The sequence below is a fragment of the Lygodium microphyllum genome, chromosome 22 (genome assembly GCF_053477565.2).
Source record: "Lygodium microphyllum isolate KBCC chromosome 22, Lygodium_microphyllum_v1.1.10, whole genome shotgun sequence".
Taxonomy (NCBI): Eukaryota; Viridiplantae; Streptophyta; class Polypodiopsida; order Schizaeales; family Lygodiaceae; genus Lygodium; species Lygodium microphyllum.
The window spans coordinates 55,795,183-55,810,664 of record NC_141156.1 but is presented as its reverse complement, the minus strand read 5'-3'; the positions used below and the strand labels follow the sequence as shown (position 1 = coordinate 55,810,664).

The 15,482-nt window shown below is 42.5% G+C and overlaps 1 protein-coding gene across 1 annotated transcript; it reads right to left on the bottom strand.

Annotated features, from left to right (window-relative positions):
* Positions 1–13,039: 13,039 nt before the first annotated feature.
* LOC148017170 (uncharacterized) lies at positions 13,040–14,943 on the bottom strand. Its single transcript, XM_087662951.1, has one exon. It carries the CDS (start codon positions 14,419–14,421, stop codon positions 13,546–13,548), a length of 876 nt encoding a protein of 291 aa, XP_087519077.1. The 5' UTR covers positions 14,422–14,943; the 3' UTR covers positions 13,040–13,545.
* Positions 14,944–15,482: the final 539 nt, after the last annotated feature.

Here is a 15,482-nt window from a genome sequence, read left to right as displayed (position 1 = left end):
GAGTGTGCGGCGTCAATTACAAGAAGGTAAACACTGCTACGAAGAGAGATAACTATCCATTGCCATACACCGAGCATATGCTTGAGAGAGTGGCTAGCAAAGGGGCTTACAATATTTTGGATGGCTTCTTTGGATAGAATCAAGTGCAAGTCCTAATGATAGGCATAAGACTGCATTTGCCAATGAGTGGGGCATGTTTGCCTGCATAGTCATGCCTTTCGGGTTGACTAACGTGCTCGCTACCTTTCAATGACGACTGATGTGAACTATATTCAAAGCTATGCTTAGGAAGGAGTTAGAGGTCTTTGTGGATGACTTGTGTGTTCACTCTACTTGGGGGGAACACTTAGACAACTGCAAGTAGTATTTGAACGATGTCGATTATATCGTCTCTCATTGAACCCATCTTGAAGTGCTAGTTTTGGGTAAAGCACGGATGCATCCTAGGGCATGTAGTGTCAAAGAATGACATTGCCATGGACTTCTCGAAGGTTAGGATCATTGTCAATCTTCCACCCCCAACTGATTACAAGGGTGTTTAATGCTTCTTAGGCCATACAAGGTATTATCGACAGTTTGTGTTGAACTATGCATTGATTTTTAGACCTCTGTACAAGCTATTGATCATATTCGAATGGACTGAGGAATGTCAATGTGCATATGAGGAATTGAAAAAGGCTCTGACCACTGCACCAATTCTACAAGCCCCAGATTGGACACTCACGTTCCATGTGCACATTGATGCTTTGAAGAAATTCGTTGTAGGAGTGGTGTTGTGCTAGCTTGGTAAACACAACCTAGATTACCGAGTGAGCTTTGCTAGTAGACAACTCACTGACACAAAAATGAATTACTCAACAACTGAGAGAGAGGGTTTGGCCATGGTATTTTGTTGTTAAGAAATTTTGGCATTATCTCTTGGCTACGCCTTTTACCTTCTTTGTTGACCAACAAGCCTTGTTATGTCTTGTTAATAAACCTTGTGCTACAAGACACATCGCTCTATGACTACTTTTGCTTTTAGAATTTGACTTCTCAATGGTGGTACGTAAAGGGAAGTAGCACTACATGGCTGACCATATATCTCGCGTCCCCATAGGAGAAGTTGCTAGACAAGGCATTATAAACAAATTGCAAGACGCGCATCTATTTAGCTTATCCAATGAAAGAGATTTGTTTAGAGTTAACACGATTCCATATTGGGCATATGACATAGTCAAAGTACTTGAGCACGGACTACTTGAACAACCAATAGAAAAGGCCCGACTTAGGCGACTCATCCTGAAGATCCAACCCTATTATTTGATAGCATAATAATCTATAGATTGGGGAAAGACGGGTTGCTACGCAGATGTGTATGTGAGCATGAAATACATGACGTACTCACAGAGGCAAATGGTGGAATCGCAGGAGGACACTTCACTGGAGACATGACAACCTACAAGGTACTATAGTTCCAACTGTGGTGGCCCACTCTTTTTTGAGATGTATCACAATTCGTAAAGCACTGTGATGAGTGCCAATGGACTAAGGTCCCTGTTTTTAATAAGGATCACATGGAGCTAACCCCAATCATGACATGACAGAACCTTTGAGAAATGGGAAATTAACTCCATCAGAACCATTAGTCTCATGGCATAGTATTCACAAGCTAAGTATATCATTGTCACCACTGATTATCTAACGAAATGGACAAAAGCACATCTATGAGAAAAAATGACATTAGGACCACTGCCAAGTTCTTATGGGAGCAAGTGATCTCACAACTTGGCTGCCCCATTGAACTCGTTAGTGACCAAGGCATACACTTCATCAATGAAGTGATAGCTCATCTCCTATCCACCTTCCTAATCATCCATTGAAAATCTTTGCCTTATTATCCTAATGCAAACGGCTAAGCCAAGTCCACAAATAAAATCTTGGTGAATGTCTTGACCAAGGTAGTCTTTGCTTCATGCAGTGACTAGGATAATAAGTTGATGGCGGCCTTGTGGACCTACCACACGGCTTATAAAATGGTGATGGATCAGACTCCCTTTAGGTTGACCTATGGAACTGAGGTAATTCTACCCTTAGAGTTCTCTATTCCTAGCCCGAGCATAGCCCTTTAAGAGCGATGGGATGGGAAGGAGGCATGGACGGAACGCTTGGTTGAGCCCGAAGGGTTATCAGAAACTCAGCTTCTAGCTAGCCATGCACTAATATGTGAGAAGGCAAGACACAAAATACGGTTTGACAAGCATGTTAAGCAGCGAGACTTTGAATAGGATGACTTAGTATTGATGTACTTAGTGAAGGGACATAAAAAAAAAAGAAGTTTACAGGGTAAGACATTTCAAAGTGCGGGCCATTAGTCGAACTGGCAACACAGAACTTGAAACCCTGGAAGGTGAGGGCATAGGCGTCTTCAATGGAAGCCTCATAAAGAAGTACTACCCTCCCATGCACCCATTGCATGAACCTCCAATGCTAGAGTCCCTTGTCAATGTATGAGTAGCCACTACCACTGAGATGGATGATGAGGATGAGGAAGCTGTAGAACTAGCTTACCTAAGCATAACGGTCATTGCCAAGCACACATGCACCTTCAATGCATTGATTGATGAGGGAGATGAGTATGTTGATGATCTTCTATGTGTTATCCAACACTAAAGATACATGCACAGAGTCACTGTTAGGACAAACCTTTAAGAAGCAAGCTCGTTGCAATGTCGACTACGAGTCGCAACATATCCACCTAGCTATGGGCAGCATCCACATAGTTACAACTTTTAGTAAGGGTTGCGTGGCTCCTTCCAAATCCGCAAAGCCACCAATAGAGAGCCTGCTGCCAAGTCTAAGGAGGGGGGTTAGCGCTTCATCACAACTACCCACCAAGCTTCAAGACTAGCAAATAAATAAAGGGAAGTACAGCACGAGTGTAAGGCTCGGTGTCTTCTCTCATCGTCGCAACAATTATGCGTTAGTGTATGGAAGCATGAAAAGAATGGATTTGCACAATGCAGGAGGCTATTTTTTAATTGTTTGAGCACTTAATCATATACAAATTTGTATCAAGCATCGTTAAATGGCATCAATTACAAGCTCTTGGATGCATAGCACTTGGTTTCTTTAGGACTTGACCCACGTAGAGAGAGTGAGCAACCTGGTTGTAGGTCTAGACAATGGGTCAAAAGGGGACGGATAAGTGCATCCCTAGAACATTAAATATATTGGCACTAAGAGGGGAGTTTGTTTCGAATGTTTCTATGTGTGGAAGTAGCGCATCGAGGGGCCAATCCCTAAGATGTAGGAGAGCTGCAGTAGGGCCACGGCAATCAATGGTGGGATGCCCTTGTGTTTGTGATATGTAATGGTTGGCTGAGCGGATGAATAGAACTATCCAGGAGTGTGTACACAGTATGCTTAGCCATGTAGGCCTACCACAGAGTTTTTGGGCTGAGGGAGTCAATACAACTATGCATGTTATAAATAGATCACCTTCCATTGGTTTGGATTTCCAGGTTTAAGAGGAGGTATGGACAGGGAAACCTCCGTCTTATGCGTATCTATGTGTCTTTGGATGTGAGGTATTATGCCATGTGCCCAAGGACAAGCGTAGTAAGCTAGATCCTAAGAGTGTCAAATGCATTTTCCGTGGCTATGGAGATGCAAGCAAGATGGGTTACCACCTCTGGGATCCACAAGCGTGGAAAGTCATCCACATCCATGATGTAGTCTTCCATGAAGACAATATGCATCGGCAGCCTAAGAAGATGGTAGAGATATGTAGGGTTATATTCCAGGAGGAGCCACATGCTCTTGCACAACCACCAGTTGGACAGCCTACTATAGCAGTTGGTACACATGGCCAGGGTGTTGGAGAGGCAGCAGAGCCTGTAGTGAGATGGTCTACTAGAGCTAGACATCCACCTGATAGATTTGAGCCCTCGATGCATTATGTCTTAGTTACTGATGGGACCTAAAATGGACCGGCACTGGTTGAGGCACTAGCCGGACATCATGCCCTCAACAAACAACCCCACCTCGGCCTTGCGGGCCAAGAGCGTCTATCAAGGGATACACTATCCTAAACACTAATCACTTCGCATTTATGGTCTGTAGTCCAACGGATATTCCCTATCCTGTCTCCTCAGAAGGAGATTATACATATATCGGCATTAAATGCCACTGGGATGGGGTATAGGGGGCGGTTAACTAACGCTTAATACCCCTCTCATCACATAGCTGCTCAAAGGCACATGACACATATTCTCCCCTATTGTCAGTCCTAAGGCATTTCAATCTATGCCTAGTCTGGTTCTCAACCAATGCAAGCCATCTTTGAAACACATCCAAGACATCTGACTTAAGCTTAATGGGGTAAGCCTAGAATTTACACGAAAAATTGTCAATGAACGTCACAAAATACTTTGCACCACCCATAGAGTGACAGGGCATGGGCCCACAGACATTCGAATGTACCAATGCCAAGGGCTCACTAATGCATGTCCTACCAAACTTCTTATGCGTATTCCTAGTCTGTCTACCATAAAGAGAATGCTCACATGAATCAAAACATGCATAATCGAGGGGCGGTAAGTACTGCAAATCAAAAAGCATTTTCATTCCCTTTAAAGACATATGGCCCAAACGTGCATGTTAAAGAGATACATGTGGGATGGAACTGACTGACAAAACATGGTCAACATAGGATCCATCAACTACAAGAGGATAGAGGTTGCTAGCCTTGACACCTCTAGCAAGCACAAGTTTGTCACGGGCGATCTTGTAGGAAGAATTTCCAAATGAAACTGCATGTGAGCATATGTACATGACGTACATCTTGTAACAGAAAAGTATTGCAAGTAGAGACTTGCAGCCGTACATCTCCAATGCCAACAATAGCAAGTGACCTATCATCACCCAAGGGAACTGAACCAGAGACAATGTGGTAGGAATGTAACCACTCATGACATGGTGTAATATTAAATGAAGCACTAGAATTCAAAAACTAGCACTGAGCATAGATAGAGTGAACCTCGGTCAATAGCGTAGCATCACAAGAACTAGCTGCAAGTATGTACTCCCCATCAGAGTCATCAATTTGCATGACATTTATCTCCTCGATTTTCACACTGGATTTCACAAGCATAATGCTGTGACCAGAGGACTTTTCTTATACTTTGTCTTTCCCCTTCTATTTGTGCTTTTCATTGCACAACTCATGACATTGTGGGCGTATATGACCCTTCTTGCCGCAATGATGACATGTCACATTAGCATTTCTCCCACAAGACTTGATGTGCGACTTACCACACGACTTAGACCTAGACTTCCACGAGTCTCTACCACGTCCATACTCACGGTCATTCTTTCCATTACCATCTCTATCTCTAATAGTCAAATCATGCGACACATGAGAGACATCCAAGTTCTGAGCTCTTCCTACAGAAGAGCACTCTCTACATCATGCAAGCTCAAAATAGTAGTAGGAGCACATAAGGCAGTGTGGAATACATCCCATGACTCACTCAAAGTCCCAAGCAAAAAAATTGGAGTAACCTCATCATTGAAGGTAATGCCCTGTGAAGTCAAGTTCTTGAGAAAAGCATGGAACTGGCTAAAATGAGCAAACATTGTCATATTCTCCTTCATGCGCAGGTCCATAAGTTGCTTCGCCAATACATCTAACTTGCTAGAATTTTCTTGTCATAGAGGTTCTTGATCTTATCCCAAATTCTACCAAGCACTCTGTGCTTCCTCAACCACATTGTAATGCACATGTTCAGTGAGAGACAAGATGAGGGTAGACTTGCATAACTCATCAAGCTTAGCCCATTTGTCATCAATCGTAGTTTCGGGTTGCTCTCCATGCATCCTTAGTGGCTTGATCTGAGATTTCTATACCAATACCTCCCAAACTTGGCTCTTTCAATAGGCATAATTTGTACCATTAGGCTTAGTGATATGAAGATAGCATTGTTAGTGGAAGAAGATGCCATAGTGCAGTCCAAAACGGTGGAGACAGTTCAAAATTGCTTGTTGTTTCCTACTGTAAAAAGCTAAAATACCAACAAAACCAAGGCAAAATGACCACAAACTAATAGCTAATAATGCTTTCCACCAAGTACCATCAAAAGTATATAAAATCAGGATGATCAGCATGAAAATTGCACATTAGTCCATGCATAACTGCTTGCTATAATAAATTATAGCCATGTACAATGAGAGCAAACTGTAGGCAAAATGAATGCACTAAGTCAATCATTGACTATCAAAGCATAATCGACATCAAGCGGGCATAAATCAACAAGTGACAGTCATGCAAACATTGAGTAAATACCCAATCATGTCAAATGAATCCATTAGTAAGCTGGTACACCCCTTGTGTAATAGGGCAAAATGTACATAATATTGGCAAGACCTGACACAAATAGATGTATGCTCAGGGAGCGCAAAGCCCAAACCAGCCCAAGTACATCTGTGAGGATTACAACATATCAACCATGTAACATCCAAGTGAAGATCCCAATCTCAAGTATCTGAATGCTCAAGTAGCATAAACTGCCTGCTCAATGTCTGTCTATCAAGCATCCAAAGACACTCCCACTTGCACAAAAGTTGTAAATGTCAAGCAAGAAAGCTTGAACAAAGCATGTAAGAGATACATGTGACAAGTGTCCAAGATCAAGCATCAATGAGGCATCCCGAGCATATATGCTCCGTAGCATCCATATATAGCATCCATAGACATCAAGTATATCCAAATGTAACTCTGGAAAGCCAACAAATAGCCAAGGTAAGCTCCAATAAATCGAATGTCAAGCCCAAGTAAGCCGCAGTAGTAATCAACTCCAAGACACTATAACTAGCATGTATAAGTGGCATAAGCCAAGCATATCAAGACCGGTCAGACATAAGCAAAGTAGATGCCATAAGTACATCAAATATGGAGATCCAAATGCTATGTAAAGCTAGCTCAGGCTCAACCAATAATCCAAGAGCAAATCCAAGCTCTATGTTGATCCCCGAGAGTCCGTACATCAATGTATACATCCAAGACATAGCCCGAATCCAATAGGCATATCCAAACATAAGCAAATGAGCTTGAGCCCTAAGCTTGAGCTCTGAATATTCCAGTAGAAAATAACATTTATAAATTGAGCAAATCAGTGCTCAAACCAAGCTCAAATCGATAGGCAAACCATAGGCATACATTCCCTGACATATAGGCATCATCCGGGGATAATCGAACATCAAATGACCATGACATGTACCTGTAAAGATCAATGACGGGGCATATGAGCTTTAGCCCTGAATATTCCAACAGCAAATAACCTCTGTAAAATGAGAAAATTAGTGCTCAAACCAAGCTCAAATCGATAGGCAAACCATACGCATACATTCCCTGATATATAAGCATCATCGGTCATCAAATGACCATCATATGTACTTGTAAAGATCAATGACAAGGTGCTACCCTATTTATGACAATACTGTTCAAATAGTCCATGACTGAGCTAAATTGGCTCCATGCTCAATGCCAACCATAAATATCAGTGCCTAAACCCCAAGCCAAGTGTCGGGAGGCTTCAACAAGCTGCCATAACCAAGTGCCAGATAAAGTAAATGAGATGGGGGCTACTGTAAATGTCTAGGATAGGTTGAAATCAGGCCTGCTACTATTTATACGACCAAGAGGAGCTCAAGATCAAATTCCCCAAGTCATGTGGAAGTGCCTAAGCTCAATATCAACTTCCATGGGGTCTCAATAGACCATAAACAAGTGGCAAATAGCTGAGGAGTTGCTGTAGATCTCCGTCATGTTGGAAAAAACGTCTGTCAACATGGTGTGATTGCGCCAGCAATAGTTATGGGGTTGGGGACTGCTACAAAGGTTCCAAGTGGTGGGGGGGTCCCCAAGAGGACAAGGAAGGCCACAAATCAAGCTACATAAGCAACCAAGCTCTCCAATGGCTACCAAAAGCTCAAACCCTACAGCGAACATGTGAGCTAAAAATTGAGTGAGAGAAGAACTCCCATACCTTGCATCGATGTCAAGAAGTACTCATGAAGGACCAGCTGTGATACCAGTTGAAAGGAGAGAAGGATCGAATCTTGCTTGGAAGAGCTATGGCAAGAGAGCAAGAGCAAGAATGATAGAGAGACCAAATGGGAACTCCAACAGTTACAATGTGTGACCAAACATTCTTTTATTCAAACTGTCACTAAAAGAATAAAGAATAAAGTGATGGTGATGGGCGCCCACCACCTGTAGTATGCAGTGGCGGGTATGGTCAGTGTAGTAATACATGGGCGGCTAGGTAGAGGCGTCTTTAACCCCAACAAGAGGAAGTATCCATACCATTATATGATGGGTACCAAGTATCTCGCATGAAGACACTACTTGCACTCCTAAGTGTGTAGGAAAAATATGGGTGGAGTGATGCGAGTGTGACTGAGTTGTTCAACTACATTCTACATACACTATGTTGATTTTTTTTCAACACAATTATAAAAAACACTTATGCTTTTTCAAGTTATTTTATGATTTTTTTTCAGATTGCTAAAGTATCATATATTATCACTTGGAAATACCATGCCTAAGTCTCGTGAGATGATAATGCATGACATATTTTATGAAAGCTTGACATGGACTTCAACCACATCCATGCATGTGTTAATGATTGCGTGCTATTTTGAGGAGAGTACAGGACTATGGAGACATGTCCAAAGTGTGGTGATTGCATGTAATGACAAGACTTGCAAGGACAAACCATCCCTCATAAAGTTCTTAGACACTTTCCACTTATCCTACGTATACGCCACATCTTTCATACGTCCGACATGGCGAGCTTGACAATGTGCCATGCAAAAAATAGATGCATAGATTTAGTCCAATGAATATTGGCCGATTCATGTGCGTGGAGCCACATTGACTCTACCTTTCTAGGCTTTGTATGCGAGTCAAAGAATCTTCGGCTTGGTCTTGCTATGGATGGCGTAAACCCATTTGATCTAAATGGTCCATAGGGAGTCACATCCAAACAGAATGTGAGGATTCTTAGTTTTCTATGAGGTTCCATATTAGACCCACTTACAGATCAACCACTTGTTGGATCCCATGCATATTCTCAAAAATGTGGGCTGCTTACTATGGAACCACATCATAGGAAAGAGAGACAATGCAGGGGCATGAATGGATTTGAAGGAGGTAGGCAAGATGAAGGTGCTTAGTGCGTATTGATGGTCACTTATAACTACCTTGCACTCCTTGGATTCTTTCCACTAAAGAAGAGCGCATTTTGAAGCAAATTATCAAGTCTATTTGCACTTTGACGAGTATAATGTGTTTTCTCAGATTCACTTTTTCTAAGATAACCAACTATCAGGGCTAAAATCCCATGATTCGCACAAGATATATCAGGTATCATCTAGCCTAGATTGTAAGTGACTTGTGTATTTTGCTATTTAGTGTCTAGTTGGTATTCATAATGCTTCTTCATTTGTGGCAGTTTGTACTACCGATTACGATCGTGAGATACCTCACTTCAAAAATACATGGGTGATTTACATATTGTCAGATTTAATGCAATGGATCTCACAAAAGGAGATTGAGACATCCTCTATTAAATTCGCAAGGTAGGGAGCAGTGGAGATGGTTTTCCTCTTTGAGAAATACTCACTCACTAGCATGCTCATGATACAAACCCACCTCCTAGTGTATCTTGTAGATGAAGTGGAGATTGTGGGACCTGTCCATATGCAATGGATATTCTTCTTGGAGTGCTTCATGAAAACCTTGAAAGGCTTTGTGCGACAATGAGCTCGGCTAGAAGATAGCATGGCTAAAGGTTGGCTGGTGTTGGAGGTGTTAGTGTATATTTCATAATGGTGACTACGAATAGTGGATTCAGGCAATAGTATATATGTTATGGTCGTTGAATGACAATGATAGACTGACCAGAGATGTGGTGGTTGGAAATGGATTAGAAAAAAGGATGGATGTTGTAATGGAGGAGAAAGTGAATCGTGTTTGTATGTTGCGCTATGCATCCATGGAAACGTGGCTCACTAGGTACGAGCAAGCCAAGAAAGATCGAGAAGAAGCACGATCAAAATTTCAACGGAGTACGCACCATTGACCGATTCGATATCTTGAGAGCATTGGAGGAGATGCCGCGGTTTATGTTTATGCGATGGTTACATGGAGCTTTGATTGATCACAGCTTCTCGCGAAGGGGTGGAGGTTTCTACATACAGAGGAGTGGGAATTCTCGAGGGGATGTAGTTCGAAGGTGACCATATGTTTTATAAGCTGTCATATCTAGATTTTATATGTGATACCTAATCTAACCGTTTCAATGTATAGTAAAAAATATATAGTGTGACATGGTCATGTGGGCAACATTTCCTCATCGAGTGCATTGATAAAATGCACTCCACAACACATTGTAGTGTCATGGCAAAGTTCGAGTAAGAGAGAGCCGATGGCGAGCCACGGATCCAAATACCGTTATAGATGAGATGGAGTATTTTGGAAACTTGCAAAGTGTTATCTTAGTGGATTACCGTAGCTTCTCCATGATCATATTTGATGTGTAGTGGTTCAAAGTGGTATTGGAAGGAGTTGGGGCAACCGTTTGACGAGGTCCATCTTGATTTCTCAAAATAGATTTTGAGATAAGATGGACATATCTACGCAACACGTTTATCTTGCCGGCCCATTGTGAATAGGTGCATGAACTATTTTTTTAATTTTTTTCATGACATATATGTTACAAATGTTGAATCTCTCCTATATGTGATTTTGAACATGTAATTTTCTATCCAAACCCTTGACAACCTTGGTGGTGGTATGTTGTGCCTTTAGCTCCTTGGAATGCAAGAGTATATGATGAAAGCAATGTTTCCAACGTAGGTGAGGAGAGTATGTAGGTGGAGGGGTCGATATTGCAACGGATGGAGGTTGAAGATGGCTTGGAGTGTATAGAGGAGGTAGAATTGGGTAACGATGACAGAGAGATGGGAGGCCATGAATTCTTTGAGAACAAGGTAGACTCATATTTTTGTGGAGCCATGTCTATCGACCTTCTAGTGTATGCAGAGTTGTGTTAGGAGATTGATATGGGACCATAAGCTACATCATACTTGCAGCATCCACCTATTTAATTCATTGATGAATCGGTTATAAGGATACTCTAAAATATGCATTTTAAGTAACATCATTTTTTGTCTGTGTAGGTGACCTTCAATGATATTTGGAGAGCAAGATCAGTCGAGGGATAAGCGATGAGGAGTTCTAGGAGATATTCACACGTATGTCTCCAGATCAGATAGCTTGATTTAGAGATATGGCGAACCAAAAGCTGTCTCGGACACCATCATGTCGTTCCATTATATGTACTTCAGCATGCTCTGATGCTTTGATTTCTAGTAGATGAGATCGACGCTCCAGATTGAGCCCGGATGGAGGGAGTAGTTTTTGGGGGGCATGCTACGGAGATGTGGATGCTTTGAGTTTGCGGTTGACTCGAGATACAACTGCTACTCCTTGCTCTCATGTAGGTTCAAGAGAGGGTGGCTCAGGTGGGTATTGTGGAGGCACTGATGTAATGTCTCCATCTCGTCGTTCTAGTGGAGACGTTCACTTATAGGATTTGTCACACCTGTGGGGACATCTACTCCAGTGACTCCATCTTTTGCTCACCAGTCCGTAGAGGTGGCACCCCTATGGGTGCTACTTTGAGAGATACCACCCTTGTGGATACATCAGATGTACATGGGTCTCTTGGTTATGCCCAAGAGTGCAGTTGTAGGTGGGAGAGGACACACCTTAGATTTACCCCATAGGGATATGGATACCTCGTAGATGATAGGACAGGAGTCATGATTCATGAATGATGAGGGAAGGAGGGTGATGTCTCGCATGAGAGAGTTGTGGCAACAAGTTTTTTGGCACAACATCTTATACCATTGGAAGAACATACCAGAGGGGAGCAAGGACTACATAACAACATCCTTGCACGAGGAGTTTTCAGTATCCATTACGGTAGAGAGGTTTTCCATTGGCTGGATGATGGAGTGCATGTGTACATACATGTCACACAGACAATCACGCATGCAAGGCACTCAAGAGTGGCCCCTCAAAGTTTGAGTGGCTAAGCGGAGATGATTGGCGGAGACTTAGGGAGGAGGCTATAGATTCTCCAGGATGTTGGCGATAATAGGGGAGGCAACGAGGGTACGACTAGAGGCAAGCGTGGTCCATCATCTTGGGAGTATTGCACACTTAACATGTAATCCATTTGTAGAATATAAATACAACACATAGTGCTATATGTGGCAGGGAAGCTTACTGCCCTGCCACAATTTTTTTTTCTATGTAACCATTGTTATTAGCATTGCAAATTCACTACATGCGTTGCAATATGCATCACAAATCATGGGTATTTTCGTCACTATTAGTATTGCAAAATCGATAAAAATTACGACACTAATAGCAATGCAAATAACGATGATTTTATGAAGATGCTAATACTGATACGTTTAGTGATGACGGAGGCAGTTTTTTGATAAACAATTTTGTCTCTTTGAACGTCAGTATGAGGCATGTATCTTGCATTGTATAAACAAAGATTTAATACATTTCAAAATCTTCTAAATTTTTTAAGAATAAAAAATAAAAAATTAAATAAATCAAATTACAAAATAACCCAACATATACAAATGTTACTAAACTAAAATATATTTAAAAAATAAAAAATAAAATTCCTCAATTTATTTATCATGAAATTTTAATACATCATCTATCTTTATACAAATTTTGACTTGTCTTAATACATCGCGATTCTCAATTTAGTAATGCACTTGAGAATTCCTAAAAGATCAATTCCTTATTATACAAATGTATTGAAGTTGAGCCAAAGTAATAAGAAAGTCATATTTCCACTACTAATGAGCAAAAGAAAGAATAATATAGCTACATCAAATAACAATTTGTTGTTATGAAGTATTCATGCACCATGGTTAGCATCATAGCAAACCCTACACCTTTTTTGAGGAGAAGGTTGACTTTTTTAAAACTTAAGAAATGATACAATATTAGTTGAAGTATATACTTCACTACATATTAACCCAATAGTAGTTTCATGATCTCGTGTCACCTTGAATGGCACTTGGCAAGACTAATGATGTTGTTTCATATAGCCGAGCTTGATAATGGGCATAATATTAAATGGCATTTGGCAACACCAGTGATGTTTCATCCATTTGAGTTTGATAATGGACATCACCTTGATTGACATAGGGCAATAGTGGAAGAGAGTCAATAGCAACCTTTTTAGGGACATGCTTATCCCTTTAACCCCGAGTACAAAAAGGTGCATAGACCTAAACCCTTGGGCAAATATAGGGACTACATTACCCAAGACTTTTCCTTGGACTAGGCTACTAGGTGACTCCAGCTAGGATGACAAGACAGGGCTTAGGGCCTTTGGCTCTCTTCGGTCTTTCAATGATGGGTAGTAGCTTCAAGCCAGCTAAGACGCTCCCTTGGATCTTTCAATGATGGGTGGCAGCCTCTTCGGCGATGGAGGTGAGGGATGGGCACCAAGATGACCCCAAGCGGACCGGGTGGTCACGATGTCCGATTAGACCATTTTGCCTAGGGTCTTTTTGGCTGTGGTGTGACCAACGCTGAGGGGTCGATGAGGTGTCATATTGATACTTGCCCGTGGGGATAGGATCCGTTCTTACCGGATCGTCTGCAAGGCAATTATGACGAGGGAAAAGATCGAGAGGAGAGGCGAACTGATCGATGGCGGCGCCGAAGTCATGGAAGGAAGGGAAGCGGCAGGGGTTGGCGGGCACGCCCACAAGAAGGTTCTGCTGCTGATGCTGCTCCTGTTGTTTAATGGCGGGAGGAGAGGAGGCGAGGTGGCGCAAGGGGGCGGAAGAAGGGGGATCGTATTCTGTTAACCCATGAGGGTTATAATTATGCTTAGCCGATCGATGGAGGAAGAGGGAGGAGGGCCTGGCTGGTAGCAGGAAGTAAATTTGCCCTAATTCCAGATTGGCGTCGGGGGGCAGGACGGCGGTGTGATGGTGGCGATGCAGGTGAGAGGCCGATGATCTCTCGCTGAGAGAGCGGCAATAATGATGGTGGTGGTGATAATGATGACGATGATCTGGCTTGTCGCAGCTGCTGCTACCGAAAGTCGTATCGTCGCACTCGTCGGCAGAGGCAGTGCTAGGGTTGGTGTTGTAGCGTGGGGTAGGGATGACGTTAGCCGCCGAGGGGGAGGCGACGATGAAGTGCGGGTTGGCCCGCATCACCTCGCTGGCCTTGATCGGCTTGCTCATCTCCTCCACGCGCCCATTGATGTGCACCAGCCTTATCACCTCCACGAACCGCATGCATGACCACAGCCCACCCATCGAATCCACACCAGTATTTTTTCTTTCGATCTATCTATCCATGCAGTTGTTCATGACTGTAATCGACGCGCCACAGGCAATTTCTCTCTCTCTCTCTCTCTCTCTCTCATGTATCGATCTATCTATCCATGGAATCGTTCATGAATTTGTGATCGACGCACAGGCTGCGATTCCCCCCCCCTCTCTCTCTCTATACACCTTGTGTTGCCATGAGCATATAATACACGTCTATCCATACAACAAAAGGCCTAAGCATCGATCAAACACCTCCTCGGCACTGCAGCAACATTTTAAACAGCATCTCTCTCTGTCTCTCTGTCTGTCTGTCTGTCTCTCTCTCTCTCTCATCCTCATCGAGTATCGTCAGCCCCCTGTACCAGTCGTATTTTTCCCCTTGCCTTTCGCCTTCCCATGCCCCTCGCACATCGCTACACGTCGTGCGCCCTACTTCCCCTCGAATTATACCTCACTAATTCCCCTATCACGCGACTTTGTTTGAGTCGATCCTCACTCTCCCCACGTTGTCTTTCACCTCACATAACCCTTCTTTCGGTCGAGTATATAAATAGACGCCTAGTCTTTTCCACTCCTCACCCACATGGTATTGCATGCTCGGCGCAAGCGTCAAGTCATGAAATAAAAGAAGTGTGCATAAGCATATAATTTTGAAGCACTTTTGAATTTTCATTGGAACTAGTTTAATTATCTAAACCTAGGGTTACTTTTTTTTAGTAAGGAAAAATCACCTTTACTCAAAGTCTACCTCTTAACTCAAGAGAATTAACAATAAATTTTAAACGACCATCATGACACCATATCATTGTAAAAGTCTACAATGGTAAGGAAAACCATAAGACACATTATGGTATTAGTAGATGGTGTTAAGACTTGAGGAAAAGCGATGTGGAAAAGCAAATGTCATTGAGTGCACTCAAAGGCCTTTTGTGTTGCCATATGTCAAGTGGGGGCTTTTATGGAGGTTGCATGCGTCATTTACATGTTGGATATTGCAAGTTCTTCTAAATGAGAAGGATCATCTTGCCTCTAGTTGTTCCTCATCA